This window comes from Perca flavescens, chromosome 9, assembly GCF_004354835.1.
Source record: "Perca flavescens isolate YP-PL-M2 chromosome 9, PFLA_1.0, whole genome shotgun sequence".
In the NCBI taxonomy this organism is placed as follows: Eukaryota; Metazoa; Chordata; class Actinopteri; order Perciformes; family Percidae; genus Perca; species Perca flavescens.
The window spans coordinates 1,768,945-1,791,898 of NC_041339.1; the positions used below are offsets into that span (position 1 = coordinate 1,768,945).

General features: G+C 39.2%; 1 protein-coding gene across 1 annotated transcript; it reads right to left on the minus strand.

The window, feature by feature from the left end:
* Positions 1-502: 502 nt before the first annotated feature.
* tomm70a (translocase of outer mitochondrial membrane 70 homolog A (S. cerevisiae)) lies at positions 503-10,735 on the minus strand. Its single transcript, XM_028587258.1, has 12 exons — positions 10,502-10,735; positions 8,783-8,956; positions 7,456-7,582; positions 7,245-7,354; positions 6,814-6,962; positions 5,996-6,203; positions 4,983-5,117; positions 3,070-3,177; positions 2,783-2,899; positions 2,534-2,631; positions 2,313-2,435; positions 503-2,228 (listed from the first exon to the last, which is right to left on the minus strand). Exons 1-12 carry the CDS (start codon positions 10,733-10,735, stop codon positions 2,075-2,077), a joined length of 1,737 nt encoding a protein of 578 aa, XP_028443059.1. The 3' UTR covers positions 503-2,074.
* Positions 10,736-22,954: the final 12,219 nt, after the last annotated feature.

Consider the following 22,954-nt stretch of genomic DNA (forward strand, 5'->3'; position numbering starts at 1 on the left):
AGTTTAAGTCTAAAATGCCAAGCATCAAAAACACAAAAAAGCATATGCTATAAAAATGAAAATTGCAGTAATAACTCATTACTTGCAGGTGGCACAAGATCTTCTTTGCATGTAGGTTGCAGCATCAAGATGTCTATTACAAGTATTGAGCAGCAGTAATATTTAATATTTTACAGATCACGAGATCAAACACTAAATAGCAAGAATTTTAAGAAAATAAAGTTTCACAGCATTAAAACGGAGTGAAGTTTTTAACTAAGAGTTGTAAGTGCAGGCGCCTGGGTAGCTCACCTGGTAGAGGCGCACCCAGCTTCGCCATAGCAGGTGCGGGTTCGGTTCCGACCTGCGTCCCTTTGCTGCATGTCATTCCCCCCCTCTCCTCGTTCATATCTAACCTGTTCTATCAAATAAAAGGCCTGAAAATGCCAAAAAAAAAATGTATTGAACATTGATTTGCAGAAGGTAAGGCTGTACAGGCTAGAAGAAAATTGCAAAGGTGAGATTCATTCCAGGAATTATAACTTTATTAGGATTCATTTTCTCTTTTACTTTGGTCACCATACATATCAGTGATGAAGAATGTCAGTGTCATTTCTATTAGACAGCCAATATTTTGTGGATATCTACTGACGTTACATCAATTTCTCTAGTTTGTTTCTGTAAGTTTAAGACAGATGATTTATGCTGAGAAGTCCTCACCAGCGGCAGCTGGAATGCACGATTTGGTTCCTTGGTATTACCACACATTCAATAAAATGTAGCCATAACTGCTGCTGGATAAATGAATGTCACAGAACATTTATAATTTAGTTTTCTAAAAGTTGAAAATACTCCAAACATACAGCAGTGCTGGCTAATTTTATTTTTTACAAAGTACAGATGTTACTTGAGTACCACATCATACACTGGACCAAGATATTCCCAGGGATGCATGTGGGTTAGAAACAATAAGGCTTGGGTTGTGAGAATAGAATTTGAAAAGGACAGAAAAAATAAAACAACTGTTTTAAGGTTACTCTGTCAAAAGCTGTAATGTAGCATGAAAAATAATGTTTTTACAATAAAATAGAAAATAAATCATGTTTGATTAAAGTGAGCTAGGAAAAACCACTGAATAGCCCAATCCCTTGTGACATCTTCTGAAACTAGAGACAATTCAAAAATAACATTTTCAAAAAACCAAACATGTTGGTTAAGTTTTTCTAATCCAAAGTGTTTTGCCCAAAGTCTCTTATAGTTGGGGTTTTCCTAGTGTTCAAGACAGCCCGAGCATTGCATTTACATTTATTTATAAAGTGAACATGCTGCACAAAGTATATAAAAAAGAAAACAGGCAATCCCATAATTAAAAAAAAAAAAAAAAAAACACTTCCGGATGCTAAACTAAACCTCTCTGTAGCCCAGTATCCGTAGCATCAATTCCAGCATTACAAACACAGACATTACACGTTTGACTAGACTTTCAACCTTGCATTCGGAACTGATAGTGTATGTTTAGAGACAACACTAGATCAGCATAAATTAACAATGTGAACAGTCCATTAGAACTACATAAAGCTCTCACAGTATTTTCTGTAGATTTTAAGTGTCGCAAAAACCTTAAAGTCAGTAATTGGTTCGACGGACTGCACACATCTCAGTTCACTTACATTTCACATAGTTACTATTAATTTAGACAGGTATACATGGCCATTCATGTATGTTTTTCTCTCTAGATTACACTATCTTTCTCTTTATTCTGAGCAATAAAAAGGTTTGATGACAATGTTCTGGTTGAATTGAAAGTGTCAGCAAAGGGCTGTGTCAGTTAAGAGCCCCCACCCTGACAAACCACCAAGTCAACCAGAAGCCTGGATCACAGCCTCGGCTCGATTGTGAATAGAAATCCTTAACAAACCCCTTTAATTGGATGTAAACACGGTATATATTCAGGGCTTTTCCATTTTTTCTTTTATAATCTAGTACTCTTTTTTTTTTTTTTTTAAACAAATCAAAAGGTTAAGTCAGACAGTTGCATATACCACAGTTAGGTTCAGCAATGAAAATTGAGATTGGCGATGGATTGGCAGAGACGTTACAGTGTTGGAGGTTTCAGCCCATACTTCCTTGCCACTTCTGTCTGGGCGTACGCTGCATCACATAACGAGTACAAATGGGCCATCTCCATCTCAGACTTGGCCAGGTTAATTGCCTTGTTGAACATTTCGATTGCCCGGTCCAGATTTCCCCTGAAAAGAAAAACGCTCTTGTTATGATTTCAACCACTTCAAGAAGTGTTCTATGTGAGAACTGAGTCAAGTTATTTATCTCACCTTTGAACTTCAATGGTTCCCATAGTTTCATAGGCAAAGTCACATTTGTTGTCAATTTCAATGGCCTTACTGATGAGCTCTAGACCCAAGTCAAGGTCTTGTTTCCACTGAAGCTGTAACAAACTGGATATATATTGAATTTATATTAACTGGTGATTAATTACACATACAAATCACATGTTATATTAACAACAGCCCTACCAAAAAGGGAAAATGCCTACCCCTTGTGGACATATGTGGTTGCATTGTCTGGTTCCAGTTCAATGCACTTGTCATACATCTCGTCTGCTTTTCCAAACTGCTGCTGGTCGGTCAAAGCCTGAAAAATTCACAAACGGTCGTGTTGAACACATCAACAAGATCTATAGCTGCTATTTTCTGTCTAAATCAAACAGAAAATGGGCAAAGCAAATGAACACTAAAGCTCCCATTGATGTGTAAATAGAAAAATCAAGTATTGGATTCTTTACCTGGGCATAAAGAGCGTAGCCCTCAGCACACTTGGGGAACCTTCTGATCACGTCCTCAAAACCATCCATGGCTGTCTGTACTTGTGACGGGTTGTTTCCAGTATATGCTTGTCTGTACTGAAGAGCACAAAAAAAAAAAAAAGAAAAACTCAGCAGCTAATCTCGAATTGTAGCAGCCATTAACGCGACCGGCAGCAGAACTGGTTGAAATAAAAATGCAGTTTATGTATTTGATAGGTTAGATAATGGCACGCTTGCTTTTTTAATGATCTTTACTCAGAACTTACAAGAGCGAAGCATTTCTGAGCCTGGGCGAGAGCAGAGTCAGGCCTGAGCAGGATGCACTCATCAAAGTCTCCCACCGCCTCATCCACCTGGTCCAGCAGGATTTTCAGCTGAAAGGAAATAGAGACTTTAGATAGAGCACTATAGCAAGACATTTCAAACATTAACTTAGTAGTTGTCAACAGACAGCTAATCAGTTAACAAACTTTAAATGTTGTAGGCTCCAGTCTAACCTGGTATTAACATCTGTCCGAGTGATATGATCACAAGTAGACAGCTCTAAGTACATGTGTGAAGACACCCAGGAGGCATTGAGGATGCATAGAGATCTGCTCACCCAGACCACATGTGGTGCTGCCTGCTCTTATCCCCGGCTCTCTGGAGCTCTGTGCCCCGAGGTTGCCATGAAAAGATTGCTGAGCTGGCCCCCACAGACTGCCGGTAGACAGTAACCTCATTTTTAGTTTAATAAAACATACCCAAATTAACAAATATGTAGGATATTACTACAGCCATGTTTTATGTATTGAGACAAATATAAATGTTGAGGGGGACATATTGTCGTTCTATATTTACCATTTAGCTTACTTGCCAAAATAAAAATTCTGAAATTGATTTCAATGTTTCAGCATTTGTTTCATGCCTTTTAGGTTTTACGCTGCTTACAACTCAAAACATCAGATAGAACCAAATCGATTTTTTTTTCATAAACAGAAAACTTCGAGATTTCATGTTGACTGAACTGAACTGACACACAGCGCAAATGATCGGACTATTACTGTATCAGGTGGCAGCGAAAAAAAAATAGCACATTTTGGTGTGAGTTGAGCAGTTTTGTGTTAGTTCAAGCTGTTGGATAATATGGAAGCCTATATGGGACTTAATTCAAATGATAATGTAAATGTGAAATTGAAAATGTAATTCCACAATAGCATTATCATTTTCCACAAATGTATGTTTTTAGAGTCAAAATTTAAATTAAAATGCAAAAATCCAATTTTCATTTTCACATCCTTGTATGGGCATTATATGACTATATTAAAATGATAATGTATTTTTATATCATTTGAATTAAATCCCATATAGGCTTCCATGGGATAAGCTATCTGGCTGTGAATAGTGTTTGTGGGGGCTGTGTGTGTCCTTGCTGCTTTAGAGATTAACGCAGCAATATAGAGATGGAGAAGTGTGATGACAAAATTTGAAGAAATTCCCTCCAGGGGGTCCATGTAATCGCGTTCACAAGAAAGGAATGCACGGACGTAAAGTACAGATGGATGGACAATCTGAAAACATAATGCCCCCGGCCACGACTGTTGCCGGCACGAGGCATAACAATTATTTATTAGGGGTGGGCGATATGAAGAAAATCAAATATCACAATATTTTTGACCAAATACCTCAATATCGATATTGCGACAGAATTGTGCTTTCGCTAAATATTTACACAATGAGATAAGATAGATAATCATCAGTAATGTGAATATAATGATTACGTGGTTAAAGACAAATAATAGAACAACTGGAACAGTCTGGTAAGTTCAGAAAATTACATCACTTTACTTTACTTTAAAACAAGGAAAAGACAACACTTATGTCATATTACGATATTCAAAATCTCAGACGATATCTCGTCTCATATCATGATATCAATATAATATCGATATATTACCCAGCTCTACTATTTTCTCACTGTAGCCTATATGCAAACAGAAATTATGTAAGTGTTTATTTGTATAAAGAGCAGGGAAGTGATATCTGATCCCAAGTGGTCCCTCAAAGACGCATGTGGAGACATTCTACGGCCAGGTCCACTGTCGACATGGGATCGGATCACTCAGGACTGATATTAAAACCACGTTAGAACGGGGCTAAACATTTTTTTTTTTTTTTTAAACAATTTAACCACTCTTACCTGACCCCTGTGGTGATAGACATCAGGGTTGCGTGTGTCAATCTCGGCTGCCATGTTGAAATCTTGTGTAGAGAGCATAGGCTGCTGCTGCTGCATGTACATGCTTCCCCGCTTGATCAAAGCATTGGCTCGTAGCTGTAAAAATAAGACCACAGTACAGAGTGAGAACCTGTCAGGTTCAAAAGTCCTTTGTAAAGGACGTCTTTGTGTACGTGTACAAATCATTAGATAAACTGGGAGAAAATGGATGAATTAAAGTCAAGACTGATTCAGTGTGTTCCACTCCATGCCTCTTTTGGGTATTTTTCTCCATATTTAGAGACAGTTTTTTGTCAGGCCAACTGTCCCAGGAACTGCACTGAAATGATCTGAGAACCTCATGGGATTTATTCCCCACATTGGTGTGTTGCACAGTACCTTTACTTAAATCCCAAGGATAAACGGCAAATACAACTGAACCTTAACATAGGCTACCAGAAGTTAGCAATAGGATATACAATAAGTTTGTAGTCCCTTCTTACTAATCCACTATCCCAGTACTTAACCCTTGTGTAGCCTTCCTGTTGACCATGCACTCGTTTAACTCCCGGTCTGTTTTGCCTTTTTCTAAAGCATAGTATCACCTAATTCTATTGTGCACCTTCTAGCCAACTTCATTGCAACTTTTTACCAATAGTTTTGCAACTTTTTTTTTCATTTATTTTTTTAATTTATGGCCAATAATACCTAATTTTGAAGTAAAATAGGCAGAAATGATGAATTATTTTCACTATAGTGAAAATCAGATGAATATATGTTGATGGATTATCACAGACTGATATATGTCAATGTTTAGTCAGGAAACTGTTTTGAAACTACTTTATTATTTTGAATGGCAGAACATATTTCTGAAAAAAAAAAAAAAAAAAAAAAAACTGTGAAAACAGGTCAAATTTGACCCGAAGACAACACAAGGGTTAAATTGCCCTGGTATTCTTGGCTAAGAACGGGCTAATCAAATAAACAGAGCGTACCTTCACATTGGCGTCCTGCATGTTGATCACCCGGTCCAAATCAGGCTGAGCAGCTGTAGCGTTACCAATCAGCAGGTAGAATGTAGCACGCAGCAGCAGGGCCTCTGCAGTGTATCGGCCACCTGACTCAATCTCCTTGGTGCATTCGCTGATGATTTTGTCATAGTTCTCCTCCTCCATGTACTGCTTAGCCTTCAGGTAGCCAGAGCTAAAGAGGAGAAAAACATCAAAACAGATCAGGAAAAAGTGTTCCTCTACCAGGTGGCAATTCAGTTCTACAAACAACCGAGTTGTGAAGTGGGAGGTAAGGTTAATCCTTAGCTTCTGCATAACGGCCTATGTAATTGAATCATAAGCTCTGTGTTCAGATGATTCAACACAGTTATCCTTTGCACTGATGATTCAGTCATAGACATGCTTCAACCGTGAAATAAACGGAAATTTTACTTTGGCTCCAGAGGCACCTGGAATCACTCCTCTGACTTTGGAACTTAATTATGTCTCTTTTAAGTACTTGTTTAAATTGCATGAAAACATTTGACCCCTGACAAACAGATTTACACCCACTGTCCTGCTTGTCATACATCTCCTTGTGCTCAGAGTTAGACACTAAAACTATCAGTTAGTGAAAGCCAAAAGGCTGCATAATTATTAAAAACAAAAAGCTTACTTTTTTCCTTCTACCAATCGATTCAACACAAGGACAAAGATCCCTGTGAAACATTTCCAGCATCTTACCCTATGCCAGCAGCTCCTCCGTCCCTCCTGGTACAACCGGAGGATACCAATTTAGTTGCTACGAGTAAACATTCTCTGACCTCTCAGTGATGTCGGCTGCCTCGCCCTCCTTGTCCTTGTCTTCATCTTTCTTCTCCCCCTTCTGCAGGGCCTGTGAGATGATGTCATCAGTGAACGAGCTAAAGTAGGATTTGATGAACTGAGGAGAGGGCATCATCGGTTCACGGTTCTACAGGAGAGGGGTAAAAAAAGAAAAGAAAAAAAAAGAACAATTGTTAAATTCAGAGAAATAAAACTGAATCAAATGTCTCTATAGTGTGGCCAGGTTGGCTCGGTTGGTAGAGCAAGCACACATATACTGAGAGGTTTATGCCTCAACGCAGAGGTCCAGGTTTCGAGTCTGACCTGTGATGATTTCCTGCAGGTCTTTCCCCTATCTCACCTAGCTGTCCTGTCCATCAAAAGGTGGAAATGCCTAAAAAAAGAAAATGTCTCTATAGTGGACAAATACCTTGTATTTATCTTTGGCCTTCTCTTTTCCCAACTGTTTCAGAACCTTGTCTGCTAGCAGCATGCTCTGTTGGTTCTGGAAGGCCTCAAGAATACACACTGCTGTGACGTCTGGAGGATACACAGGGAACAAAACGGACTGTAAATAATTGTCTCACATTTTAATTTTGACTTGTAAAAGAACACTTTTATAAGAAAGAGAAGTGTCTCACCTTCTAGGCACTCCTTCTTGTTGTCTAGTTTTTCCAGAGCTTTGGCCCTCCTGAACAGAGCCTTGATATAGCGTGGATTCATTCCCACAGCCTGCGAGCAGTCCTGGACCACTTCTGTCCATTTCATCTGAAATGATAGTTATGGGCTGGTTATTTTCCAAAACGTATCTGCATTCGACTATACAGTGGCCCAGAGGACTGTCCACTACCCAGAGAAGGCTTTGAAGTGGACCTAGAGACCTATAGTGAACATGATATCTGAAGACCATTTAACTCATCTTTACAGAAACAACAGCATCTGTATCAAAGTTTCAACATTACCCTGTATGAACTTTATGAAGTGTTTAACACAAAAGCCAAACTATGGCTTAAATAACAACAGAGATGTGAGCAATAATGGTGTCCTTTAGCAACACAATTATTCTGTAAATTCTGTTTTTATTTGATTTTATTCTTTGAGAATTTAATAGACCGTTTGTTGTGATGTGTTTGTAAAAGCCTGACCAGGGACAAGGACTGCAAATTAGCGGAGGCTAGACATCCTAAAAAACTGTGCATCTCTCACATTTGGTTTAGATAATGTTATAGGTAATGTCCCTGATAAATAAACAATAAATAATAAAAAATAATAATGTGGAGAGCTAATGCATTTACCTTTGAGAGGAAAACTTTTAATCAAACATGAGGAAGGAAAGATTTGAGAATGTTGATTTGCATAGAGTATGCTGCATATTGACCAAAGAGGAGTAACAACTGTTAGCTGCCGAGGCATGCTGGCTTTAGGTTGTGAGAAGAAGTTAGTGTGCGCTGAAGCCTTTTCAGGTATATTTCAAGTTCAATGAACAACAATAATTATTGACTTTTTCATCTACAAGCACCTGGGGACATTTAGAAAAGGGACATGTGCCATATTGTAACATACAACACACACTTGTAAGCAGGGCACAAAATTAGCACCATTTGTCAAATGCCGGTAAAAAAATGCAATTGGCTGGTAGATTAGGCTAGTAGTAGCCAAAAAAAAAGTTAATCTATTGAGTGGTGAACATTCACAAGCCATTTGGCTGGTGGACAAAAAAAAAATATAGATGTTGCCGCCTGCTTGCAATGATACTCTAAAAAGAGCTACATCACAGTTTACTGTTAATTTCTGCAAAAGAATCAATGTCATTACAGCAAGGGAAATACATGATATTGAGAAATTCACTTTTTCCCTCAGACATAATGAAGATATTTCAAAATGTAGCTTTTTTTATTGTTGCACACAAGATGGGTCTCTTATATTACCAACAATCTCTGCACAGATTTAAAACAAGGTGTTGCCAACCTGTTGTTCATAGGCTGCTGCTCTGTTCTGGTAAAATGTTGACAAATCCGTCTTTTTCTCTGTGGGGCAGAGAGCAATGGCCTCTGTGTAGCACTGGATGGCGTTCTCATACTTGCCAGCCTTGAAGTACTTGTTGCCCTTGTTCTTTGCTGCCTGGGCCCGATCCAACGGGCTCTAAATGAGAAAGAGAAAATGTAAGATTTATTGATTAAATGGACTCCCCTGTGACTCGGTGGATTGGTTTAAGGATTAAAGAGACTAAAGACAGTTTTTATAAGTAATTAGGTTCTCCCATAGCATCTCACACTGCAATAGGCTGTGCAACTGAACTGCAAGCCTGTGCCAAGGATTGAATGCCATCAAATTGACAGGCCAAAACTGCTAATTATCGGGGCAGCTGAGACTCAAGAGGTAGAGGGGTCGTCCAATAATCACAAGGTTGGCGGTTCGATCCCCGACTCCTCCTGTCAGCATGTCGAAGTATCTCGAGGTACATTTTTTCCAGTGGTGGACAAAGAAGCATATTACACTGACATAGCACACACAGTAAAGACATATAAACTTGGCACAAGTGATAATGTCCATGTTTGAACTGTGAAGTGGTTTACAGAATAATAGCCTAACAATGTGCTCTTTTTGTTTTTGCCTTAACACTTTCAATGAATGATCATGCCAGGACAATGCTCTATGATCTAAAACAAATCCTGTCTGTTTTGTCAAAGGGTGATAGCTGTTAAATAACATTTTCCCTTTCTCACAATTATGACATAATGGCCTCATACTTACAATATAGGTCTCTTATTTGTGAGTTAACCTCATACTAATTAAGTTCTCGTAATTACACATTTCATGACATTAGAAAGCCAAACTTATAAATGGACATCGGTTTAATCTCTGTAGTGAATGCAGGAGGGATTTAAAACAGTCACACAAAAATATGCCGGCCCAAAGACACCTCTTACTGACCATATACCTGTGAGTAAACTGAAGCTGGACAAATGTCTGTTTAGTTATACTTCAGCCAGAGTGTAGCTTAAATTTTGTTGAAAATGTTTTAAAATAATTTGGCAGAGAGTACAATCACTCCAAAAGGTAGACTCTGGCCTCGGGACTGTAAATAAACTACCAGCAAGTAATACAGGCTACACTAGCGTGTAGCTAGCGTTTCTGCACATTAACGTTCCCCACGCATGATACCGCACACTGAATAAGGTGACAGGCAGCCAGTCCCCTACAGCCTGATACTATCTAAGAGAACTGCCTCTGCCCAAAACAGGCTGAAGTGACTGCCATCCCCGCCCTCTTGACTTTCTAAGTTGATAACGTTAGCTAGCATGGCCAAAACATTAAAGTTAACGTTACAAAGCCATGCTCAGTTCTTGCCATTTTGTTCCCAAAGGTGTTTCAGCGCATTATTTACCCGCTGCAAACATTCAGCTATGTCGCTCATGCTAACCGGGCTGGTTAAACCAGCTAGTAGCTATTAACATTGGCTAATCCACCACGGATGAACCGGTTGCCATCGGCCTTGCTCTGGTGAAGGTAGCTGTCACTGACCGTGTCGGTAACGTTAGGTGTCCTTGACGGACGGCACTGTTACGGCAATGACACGTTTAGTCAGATAAGTGTACACACTGCACCAAGGCAGATAATGCTAATGTGGGGAATGTTACATTAACTGCAGAGGAAAGGGCAGTATTTAGGCAACAGTAACATTACCATGTTCTCCTGCTCTCGACTGGCTGGAGCTGCGCCGTCTTGGCCCTGCACGGGGCTGGCGCTGCCTTCTGGAGTTTTCCGCTCCCCGGTCCCTTTCCTTTCGTTCGTCCTGCTGCGATTCCAAAGGTAAACCGCCCCCACTCCCAGCACTATAGGAGTCCCGACTAAAAGTGCCAGCTGCCAGCGGGGTAGTCCAGTCCCGGACTGTGGCTCGACTGGCTTAGAAGCAGCCATGATCTACAACCGAGCAAATTAGCAGCCAGTACAGTACCACCACCAGACAGCGTGAGCGAGCGCCGCTTCTTCTTCCTGTGCTCTGCGAGGTCACAGACACACCGAGGAATCATGGGATACTGTCGGAAAAGCCACGGGGCCGTGTGTAGTTGTAGTACGACAGTAGCATTTGTAGTCCAAACATCAGATACGGTAAACTGAAAAGTATGATAAATGGTGAATCTGGTCTACAGCAGCCCATTTTAATAGTTCTCTGGGATTGTGCCAATGCTGCACTGTAGTCTCAGTCATAGTGTTCAGTGAAGTGTAAAATTAGTTTGAAATGTACGTCACTCATACATGTCTACACACGAGAAACATATTTAGGCTATATGATTTAATTAACCCGTTAGTGAACAAAAACATGAAGGCTCCTGGTGATGCAGCTACCTGCTTTTCTTGGTCAATGTTTGAATCCCTGTTTTACATGTAATAAGGCAATGTGACAGTCAGTTTGAGCTTCATGTGTGATTTGAATGATTTAAATGTCATTTTAATTTCCTCATCTTTGTGAAAGAAAAACTCGAAATTTGTGATCAATAATTTAAATCAACATTGGACCAAAGTGATGATGTTTTTTTTAATATATAAACAGATTAATTAAGTTAAGTTAATAATTAATTAATTAATCATGTTCCGGTATGCAGGTTGGCTGCAGCCACTAGGTGTCAGTGCTGATACTCTTGTCAACTTTTTTAGTTTCAATACATTGCTGTCATAAAAATACTTAGTGTTGACAGAGTACCGCAATGTAGTCATAGTTTCAAATAGTGAAGGCTATTTTCTTTTCAAATTGCACAATTTTCCAACCCCAACACCAACACTCACCAACATTTTATCCTGATCAATGTGGATTTATGATATGACTTGGAGTGTGTGTGTGTGTGTGTGTGTGTGTGTGTGTGTGTGTGTGTGTATGTGTGTGTGTTTGTCTATTTGCCAAGTTCAGTCACCTGTCTGTCCCATTTTAAAGCCTTGTGCTGGTCTATCTGGTCGGTGCTGGGGCCTGACTACTCAATTTGTCCCCAAGGCCATCTGTCCTCACAGTGACCACCACTGAACAGTTTTCAAAGTCAACTGTATTCAGAGGGAAGCCGGTGTAATGAAGAGTCCTGTCCTTGCAGCAACATAGACCTTTGATAGGACAACTATTCCCACATGTGGTGTTCTATAATTTAAGGACATGCTGTCAATTATGCTGCAACTGAAAAGTTGGGCACATATCATTTTATTCTGTTTTTGCATTTGTAACAAATCAAAAAGCAACATTTTTGTACTTGATAAACAGTTTTTCAAATTTATACTAAATTAATAATACAGTACGTACAAATAGTGTACATTTTAAACTGTCCTGGTGGAGTAGCTTAAAACATGTTGCTGCCCTCAGAATAATCCATCACTGACGCAGTAGCTTGTTTTGAAAAGTAATAAAATCAATTTTGCCAGTAAACCAACACGTGATCAGACACAATAACCTTCAATATTCCATTTGCGGTGCGTGTCTCTTCAATGACCCTGCTGATATTGTTGCTTTAAAGAGGGGGAAGTGACGCTACAGACAGAGGTTACAATAAGGATGTCTGATCTTCTAGCTATTCCTGACTCTCTGTCTGCAAAATGGGCCTGCTATTGTTATAGCACAGCCTGGCTTAGTTTACCGCCACTAGATGTTTGGTTCTCTTTGACCACTGAGACGTGCCTGTGCTCCTATAATGCTTTATAGTAAGGTATTATGAAAATGGAAATCTTAACAAATCAACTACTTCAATACACCAAATGATTCCAGTTAGATCACTGAATCAGATTATCTTTAGATGCTCATGCAGAGTACATTTTATTCATGCAGTTTGTTGTTCTCTTATTCTCTGGCTTATTGGTCTGGGTTCCAAAAACGATTTAGTAGATTTCTGACACATACTAAATCCAAAACAAGTTGAATCAGTTGTAGTCAATAGGATTTCACTGATTGGCATCCTCTCAAATCTGATCCTCTAGTCTACAACACTGTAACTTAAACCACTGTATTATTTTACAGTCATTGAAAAATATTGGGTCATTTGCATGTCAGATTTGTATATTCTAGTATCATGTAGGAATATATAAAGAGCCTATAGGGCATAATTTTCACTGGGGACAGGAGGGACATGTCCCCCCCACTTTTCAAAATCCTGTTTCAAATTAGTTTGATATTATTTTATTCATAAGTCTCGGTGATTGGCCCCTATTTTAAGCAATAAGACATTAAGACATATTTTTCTTATGCATAGTTTAGTACTATTCTTTCTGGCATAATTTATCATTATGGTCAACTTACTTATTTCCTGGATTTTGTATCACTGCAGTCCCTATAAATGTATGTAGAAATGCAGGAAATGGGATTCAAATCAAAAACATTTTTCAGGTGGACAACCCCTAGATCCCCTGTTTTGTGCCCCCCCCCCCCCACATTTACAAATTTATAGGACCACACAAGGCATTGGAGTGGGATAACACTAAATAGCATGTTCAGTGCACACCGTGTGTCACTTTCAGAGCGCTCTGATGACTCCAAGTACTTGGGTTCTTTCTTAAATTCATTAAAAGTGTAGAATAAATAATATGTTATAATATCTGAGTCAGAGTTCCTCACCTGAAATTACTCTGCACAATTTATCTTCGAATTATACTGTAAACTGTGTCTTATGGGTGATACAGTATGGCATTGTATCAAGAGTGAACTAATGACATATACTCTTTGGTGGAAAACGTAAACCTATTGTCCGGTACAACTTCATAAAATGTGTTCTTATGAATATTTTGCTTCCAGCTTGTGCCAATGTTGCTTTTGCAGTTGCTGTTTTGTGCATACACAGTTGAATTTCTCTTATATCACAAAGGATAATTTTGAAACAATTAGAGGCAAATATAATGAAAATATAGTATAGTAGGGCGCAGTGTAACATGAAAAGATATGCTCCCTCTCTGTCCTGTATTAAACAAGCCCCAGGCACACAGTGCACAGCGGTAGACAGGGTAGCCTGCACTCCATAATTATTGACAGGTTTGATGAGTGGAAAGTATGGGGAAATTGGAGTTTCAGTTGTCTACCCCCAGGCCCATGACTGTAATGGAAAGATTAAAAGCAGTGTTCACATCACCCACCCAGTTTCAAAATACTAGCTGCTCCTCTCTGCCTTCTGCCTCCCTGTTTATTCCCATCATCTCCATGTTTACTTTCTACCAGCCACGTTAAATAAATTATAGAGGATTCACTTATTTAAAGACTGCAGTTTATTTTTGGCTCATCCAAGAATAACACAATACAGTGCTTGAGGGCTCCAGAAGGATCAAATTGAAGTCTGTTACCTTTGCCCCGTGGGACAGTGTTGTGTAGTAGAGCAGCAAGTCAGCCAGAGGCTTAGTAGGTCAGCTCAGCATTGTTTTTACCCTCTGTACCACTCGGCTGGGATCACACTTCTATCGGTTGTGCTCAGAGTTGCTACACCAAGAGGCTCCCTGCACAACTCCCATCATGTCTCTCAGGCTCCTGCCTTCTTCCCTCATGGTCGACGATGATGATGATGATGGTAACTTCACAAAATGGATGAGTAGTTACTGGGGTCATGGAGCAGAAGGTGGACACTCCAGAGACAGGAAACGCAGTTTCAGAAGATCTGCAAAAATACACGGTGATCGAAGAGCATCACTCCCGACTGTGGTAAGGACCACCAGCATTGCACGTCTCTTTGTTCAGTGTACAATATGTGTTTGTATTGACATATAAACAGCCGCAACACACTTTCTTTCCGCCATTAAGAAAAACAACCTTTGACCACAGCACAGAATATTTTTAGAATGATGTAAACTTGTTAATATCAATGTCTTTAAAGATAAACCTATAACACTAAACTGTATGTACCTTAATTAATCAAAATCTAATATGTCAGCGTGGAGAATGTATAGACTTATGTAAAGAATATATAAGTAATAAAGCATGAACCCATTTATATTTTGGCAGACAATGACAGTAGATTAATGCATGTGTACACTGTGCTGATATTGGAAAATCAACAAGTTGGTATGAGCACTATGCAGGCTATGTAGGTTTGTTCTAGTGTTTAGTAATAGAGTGTTCTGACTAGGGTTGGGTACCGAAACCATTGGCACCAGTTCCTATACGATTTGTATCTACCGGCCAAATGGCAAAGCAGATTTCGGTGCCTCATTTTGGTGCTACTTAAATTAAATTAAGTGGCACAAAATAAATTATTTAAAATTGATCATATGGCCTTAGCAATAAACAAGCTGGTCTTTAATGTCAAATGTTGTTTTGTGCTAAACTTGTTTTTATTAAAGTAGTGAATCAGGCACCATTTAGGCACAGTTTTGAAAGTATTGTTTTAGCACCGGTATCGGAAAAAACCCAAACAATACCAACAATAGTTCTGACTAGGGCTGGGTGTCGCCAATGATTCCCCAAATCGATTTGATTCTGATTCACAAGGTCCCGATTCGAGTAAATTTCTGATTTAATTCAGTATCAATTAGGTTAGGAACATTTCAGTTACAATACCAGTTTTGCTTGGATATAAAAGAGATTCTCAGAGAACTAATGCTGTAAATTGTACAAGCAAGAAGCAACGCTCACATATTATTTTATGATGCACCAGGTTATTGTTTACATTAAGAATTGACCACCAAAAAGTTAGTTTAAAGTAGCCTACTTTTTACTTTTATATATATATATATATATATATATATGGTGAAAAGACATATATTTAAAAAAAAGTTTTAAAAGATCGATTTCTGGATTTTATTAATCAATATCACATCACTCAAACAAAGATCGATTTTAATTGGAGAATTGATTATTTGAACCCAGCCCTAGTTCTGACCTGTTGTTTGCCTCCACCAGGCTCACATAAATAATGTCTGCTAATGCACAAGTATATGACGCTGCCCCAGCACACACTTAAACACACAAACACACACATGCACAGATACATGTGTGTGTTTATGCAAAGTAAAAAGTGCATTCAACAATGTTTAGTCATGGACTGTTGCATGTAAGAGCTCTTACGCAAATGTAGGGCATTTACTGTATAGAACAGTGCACTACTGTATTCATTGCCAAAAGGGAATTGACTTATCACTTGCCTCCTGTCATAGGGAGGTCAAAGGTCAGTGCCAGCTACACAGCAGCACGGTTGTGGCTCATACAGTAGGTACTGTATGGTCAAGGACAATTTAAAAAAGGTGGATGTGGACCAAACTGTAAACAGATACCCTGTGTACTTAAGATGGACTTGTGGAGGGACAAGCAACATTGCGTGCACGTGCTTCATTATTTTTTTTGTGCATCTTTTTTATTTTTATTAAAGTAGTTTTGCACTTATATTTCGTTTACATTTGTAGTTGTATTCCTTGGCAACCAAAAGAAAATTGTCTGAGTTGTTTTACAGGTTAAGTGAAACAAAAGCAGCTGATAAGAGCTATGACGACACATACTCCTAGAGATCGGCCTCTAGGTGGTGTCAAGTAAAGTCCTGATGGCCGCAGCTTGGCTTAAAATCTGATTTTCTTTTTAAATGTGAATCCTGAGCTTGCTTCTGCCAACACAGATCAACTTGAACATTTAATCCAGTGAAGGGACGAGCCAAATGACTATAGTATTAATCCACAAGTAGATAGATGTGTACTGTAATGCAATCTTTTTAGACGCTGTTTTTTGTCTTGTAATTGAGTTATTAAAGGGCCACTGCACTGATTTTACACATATCTTAGATTTAGCTTGGAGACTTTAGATTTATTGAAGAAAATCTGAGTTAAAAATTGGGGAAAGTGGTGGACCTTTACTAGAAAGGGAGGATCTTACTACAAGATGCTATTGAGGTGCACTTTGGGAAATGTAGGTGTCAAGATATCCCGGCGTCTGCTGCGTCAGGTCTCTTGTGAGTACCCCAAACTTTATTGAAATCAATCAATCAGTTCTATTTGTCATATGAAATTGTACAAGGTACAATTCCATTGAAATGTTATACCAACATAGTGTGACACATCCCTGGAGTACTCTTAATTAATCCTTACTTTTGTAATACAGTCTTTACAGCATCCAGGGACCCTCAACATACCTGTTTTGCAACATATAAGTGTAATCATGTAAACGCTGTTGTGTAAATCATGTAAATCAATGAACTGGTTCGAGAAGCCAACTATAATCAGGGGCTACAATCATGTGCTTTGCAAACATGTTACTTAAGAAAATTAGGGCTGATTAATTTAATTCACAGACAAAATCTCAGCATGGTCATCTGACTGTCTGTCTGTTTCTCTGTGAGAGTGAGTCTGTACGTCTGTCTGTCTGTCTGTCTGTCTGTCTGTCTGTCTGTCTGTCTGTCTCACATTTTCAGCTCTAAAGGGAAACATGGAAATATTACACTATTGTTTCCCTTTGAGTTGAGCTTTAGCACGTATTGTCCTTCTCTGTGTGGTCCACAGTCACAATTAGATGCCATGAAGTTAAACAGGCTCCACACAGTGACAATGGCAGCCATCCCGAGCCACATCAAAACGCGAGAGGAGAAGGGGGAGGTCCGGCCTCACCAGAGAACTCGTTGTACCTCCTCAGACGACAACAGCCGCTCCAAGTCAGCCATCCCAGAGAACCGCATCACCACTATCCCAGAGCTCACAGAGTCTTTCCAGAAGAGACTTTTTCTCCGTGATAAGAGGACCATGTCTGCGGTGAGTAGAAATATTATAAAGCTAATGAAAATGTAAGCAGTTTTTACAGTTTTCTTTACTAGCACTGCATCTTTGGTGATACTACTGTATAGATATTTCACATTTTATGAAAGGGCTAGATCAATTATGTATTTTGTATTTGGGTATTTAAAAATTTTACATTACATCATTTGGAGGATTTCTGGAGAAGAATCTGGGGCTTAAATGTTGTGTTTCAAATCCAACAAAGTTTCAAAAAGCTGGATTGCTGTGCATTTGTGTTTGGTCATCAATGTCAACTTCAAGCTTCATATCTATTAGCCCTTTCACTTTTTTAACAGGACACAAGTTGTGGGAGTAAAATGCAACCAGACAATGTTAATGTAAAGTCTGTTAATGTAAATATACCAGATACAATACTCAAAGGAATACTTTGCAGATTTTAAACCAGCTCTGTGTCATCTTAGTGTGGCCTCTCGTCGTGTCGCTGCTCTCCACGGAGCGGAGCAGCACTTCGCCTCATCCGGTGGGCATCAGCTGATCTCGGAGCCACGGTGGGCAGCCAAACACCGCTCATCTGCACACACTAAGATGGCACAGAGCTGGATTTAATACAACACAATATATCTTTAATTATTGTAGTACTACAATTGATTTTGGTCAGAGGTTGAGCTTTAAAATGAAAGTTGATTCTTTTTTTTGCCAGAATGGTGACGACAAGGTGTGCCTGATCTGTTATGACGACATGCGGAAGGGCGGAGAGGGAGTTCAAGAGCTGCACTGTGAACACCGCTTCCATAAAGAGGTAAAAACATCTTCTCACTGCATGTTTGCACTACACTATGTTTACCTTCCCATTGTGTGTTCACTTGTTCACTCCAGTCCCAGCATGTCAAATATCAAATCAAGGGTGCATGATGGCAGCTCATTCCTGGATATGCATGATGTGGAGTGGTCTGAAAACAATCTGCCTGCACCTGAAACCTATCTGTGTTGTGGAAGCATGGAGCACTCTAACAGTTGAGGACTTGACACTTAACTGATCATGATGTCTCCGTCTGGTGGGTGCTAAAGGAGGCTCAGAGGTTAGAGCAGTGTCGGCCCCGCAGCGGCAGTGAAGCAGCCGCTTGTCAGGTGAGGAGACTCTCGGACGAGAGGAGGTATTCATCAGACGGGCCAATCTCCATGGAGAAGGAGCCGCACACACCCCGCCGTCAACTTTCCCTGCATAGACATCGCTGATATCAGTCGGTGGGAGGAGGTGACTCGTTGGTGTAAAAATGGAGGATTTTGCACCCATGGGCCAAACATCAGGATTGTCTCCTGAACTTTTTACTTCTACATGGTGTGATGTTCAAGTGTTAAAATCTCAGGGCCTTGACTATAGCTGACCTGATCCTGTAAAGCTGTCCTGTGGGCCCCTTCGCTATGTCTGCTTTGGAATGATTACCACTCTTTCTCCTCAGTGTCAAAGGCCAAATTTAGGAGGATCTAGGAATCATAATTGTAAAAACATTTTAAAAAATATGAATTTTTGCAAGAATATTTTTGTTGTGTGGAATTTTCGGAAATTCTTATTAGGAAAAACCTAAGGTAATATTTGATTAAAATAAATTACCGATGCTTAAAGTTTCCTGCTTGTAATAGCTTTTATTTACCGCCATATTGAAGTATATGCTACTTGAACACTGGCAAAGAATATGTGCCTCTTTTATAAATGAGATGTATAAAATATTTGCTTTATAGTATTATAAAAAGCATGTCAAGTTGTACACAGGTCATGTAATGGTATACTTTATGTTCATCTATGATGCAGGTTGTTACTGGGTGACAATCTAGCCAATATCTTTCTGGTTATTCATCAAATTATTATCACACATGGAGAATATTGTCCTTTTACCACATTTAAAAAACCTTTCAGCAGAACTACAATATAATTTAGTTTGAAATGTGTGAAATGTTGTTACAAAAGACATTTCATATGGCACATACAGTAACTTGCATTAATTTGTCAAGGTTGTGATTTGTTTACTGTTTCCAGTAACTTGTGACTATTTTTGTCATTTTGAATGACAAAGTTGCATTAATGAAGTCCAAAATGATTTGTGTTTTTGAGTTCAGTCATAACTTTAGTGTTGTTAGTACTTGAATGTACTTTGAATTACCTGCTTTATAACTTCCTTATACCAGAGGAAATTGCTTGGACTCTTTTATAACTGCACTCCTTCAGGAATACAGTGAATGTACAATCGAGTAAAGCATAGAGTGTTTATCCTGTTGTGCATATGCTTACTCTAGCATGTTGGAAATTAGCTGCTGGCATCAGTGAGGCAAATCAATACCTGCAGAAATCATACACAAACAACAGATGTAATAAACTCTTTTAAAATGTGTTTCAGTGCATGGAGCGGTGGCTGTGGAAAAAACAGACGTGTCTCGCATGCCGTGTCCACGCGTTCATGCCGAATCCTCTCGTCCCGCATCAAAGTCCCATAACGGTCCTTGTACCTACACCTGCCATGCCTGCATGTCAATGAGACCCACTGCCCCCCCTCCCCGCCCCTCCCCTGGGGACTATGGTTAACTGCTCCTCAGATCTCTGCAGGGTAAATCCAGACAGCTAGCTAGACTATCTGTCCAATCGGAGTTTTCTGTTGCACAACTAAAACTACTTTTGAACGTACACGTTCCACCAAAACAAGTTCCTTCCTGAGGCTATTTTGCAGAGGCACTGTGGCACCGTCCGGCGCTTTGAACCGCCCACGACGATTGTGATTGGTTTAAAGAAATGCCAATAAACGTTTTACTCTCATCCCGGAATGCTGTGTGGACTAGCCAGACCCTCCTCCGCAGCTCTGTGGTGGAAGGTCTGGCGATGCAAGACTAGTGGGCCCCTCAATAAGAGAGAGAACTTGTAATTTGGTGGCGTCTCACACTCTAAATATAAATAGTTATATAAGATTAGAAAGTTATGTTTAAATTATTCCCAAAATACGAGTGGTTTTGTCTCTTTGTCTACATTATGTTAGCGAATTTCCAGAGATATTTTAAACTCTGCATTGAACCCGCAGTTTTTGAAGCAAATTTCCTCAAGATTCATTGTGTTTTTTTTAAATTGTTAAAATTTTCTTTTTGCATCTTTGCACATCTCATTTACCTTCAAGGAATAATTTGTCATTTTGGGAAATTTGTTTTTTGCTTTCTTGCTGAAAGTTAGATGAGAAGATTCATGGTCACTGAGATTTCCCTTTTATAAAATAAACTTCTTGAAAACACATTTTTAACTTAAACCATTTTGTACACCTCTCCCTTGTCGGACAAGAACAAAGGTTATGTTCCACAATAACTTGCAGAGTGTCAATAGAATGTTGAGTATTTGAATATTCAAACTAATTTAGTATAGTAACTAATAGTATTTTTGTATGAATTGTAGACTCCGTCCATGCTGATGACACAACTAAATCTTGTGGAAGTATGTGATAAGAGCATGGGCAGAGATAATAATACTTCCAGCTTCACGATAAGCTTGAAAGACCATCCGCCTGTGTTAATAATCTTTACTCTGAAGTTATAAAAGCAAACTCCTCCTCCTGATACAATGAGTCTGTCTGTCATATATTTCCCTGCTGTTTTGCATGTGAGGCCCAGACTGTCGTCTCTACACTGGTGAGCTTTCAAGCATCTCCGTTGTGTTTTTGCACTGCCAAATAAGAGTTTACAGCGTGTGATAAATGTACAACAAAATCAGGCCGCCTGTATATAAATGTATACATATACAGTAACTATGCAATTACATAAATTAGATTTTATTTCAAGATAGTGACAAATGGTTGTATTTCCATGTTTAGGATGTACATCACTAATTTACTATTACTTCATGTGACACGTGTTTACTTTACATTCATTAACTAACCAATAAATCCCGGTCTATCGAATCTACTGTGATCTGGCTTGGATTTATGTCCAACCAAAATGAATGTTTTATATAGGGGAAATGATGTAAGTTATATTTAGTGTCCTCTCTGTGAGTTACAAGTTTGGTTTTTTGTCTTTCATTCATGACATATTCATATACATTTTTAATCAGAACTAAAAATACAGAACAGCTGTGTAAAGCCAACCTCACTGTGCTGGTGTGACACTGTGATCAACACACAACAAGCCACAAGCACACACTGATGTGACACTCCCTTGCTAAATGCGGTGTGCTTTCAACAAACATACACTTTTCAGTGTCTTAATGTATCATCAACAGTTGTTCCATCGTTTATTGTTTGGATTATTACACTGCAGCCCATAAAAAGGCCAATAATAAGTATTCAAAAGTGGTTAAATCCCATAATAACAATGGCAATACCATAATCTGCCTTCTCAAGGCAGACACTTTGACTAAGCTCGGAAAGCACAGGCGTAACCAATGATGTTACTGGAATGATGGCTCCATTCCATAGGTGTGTCAGTAAATCAGCATGTACAATATCACAGCCCTGTCACTGACACACCTGACTGGAATGCAGTCGCTATTAATGTTGTAAGTTACACCTACAAAAAATGTTAATGTGGCTGTTATGTCTATTATCTATTTTACACACACACACTTTAACACTTTAGGAAGTGTGTGTGTGTGTGTGTGTGTGTGCGTGCGTGTGTGTAATTCTAAAGTTGAAATGGTGTTTGTATCTTATAAGTTGTAGCAAATTACTGATTCTCCAGAACGAGTGGAGAGTATGGAACGAGAATAACTTAAAAACAATGCTTTCATTGTTTTTATGCAAACAGTTTTATAATTAATACACATTTTATATTCATATTGCTTTGAGGAGTAAAGCGGATATTAGGGCACTATTAGTAAATTTGAACTAAATCCGAGCAACAGGTGAAACATTAAATTTATTTTGCCCTTTTTGCCTATGTGGTGAGACTTTATATAGTGGTGAGTGGTGGTGAATATATTCATCAATTTCAGCACTTTTTGCTAAAGCCTATAACATATTATTGTTCTGACCATCCATTTCATCAAGGGGACATGGTCGTGAAATGTTCTTCCTAGGGGTATCTGAAAAACTAAAGCCCTTTGAGGGTTTGTGTCTGTAACTGTGCCCCCCCCACCATTGGAATCTAACTTCCGCCAATGGGCGACAGCTGTGACCTGTAGAGCTAGTTTCTCCTCCTGTTTGACCCTTCACAGATAAATCCATTCTGAACAGACAGTAGTTAAAAAAAGCTAAAATAGGGCTAAGAAAACTTTGGGTTACAATGGGTCGTTCATTTGCTATTTGCTGTTGACTTTGCTAGTAGTTTGCCTTGTAAATCCTGAATAATACTAGAATTCACTTTATGCTTCCATTTCCACCCACAACACTAACTGCTACTCGGTTTGGAGTGAATAAAACAACTAAAGTGAGGGAGCAGCAAGCCTGCTGCCTGAAGATAAGGAAGGAGGTCTTCCAGCCGCAGCAGTGTACGTGCCGGAGGTCT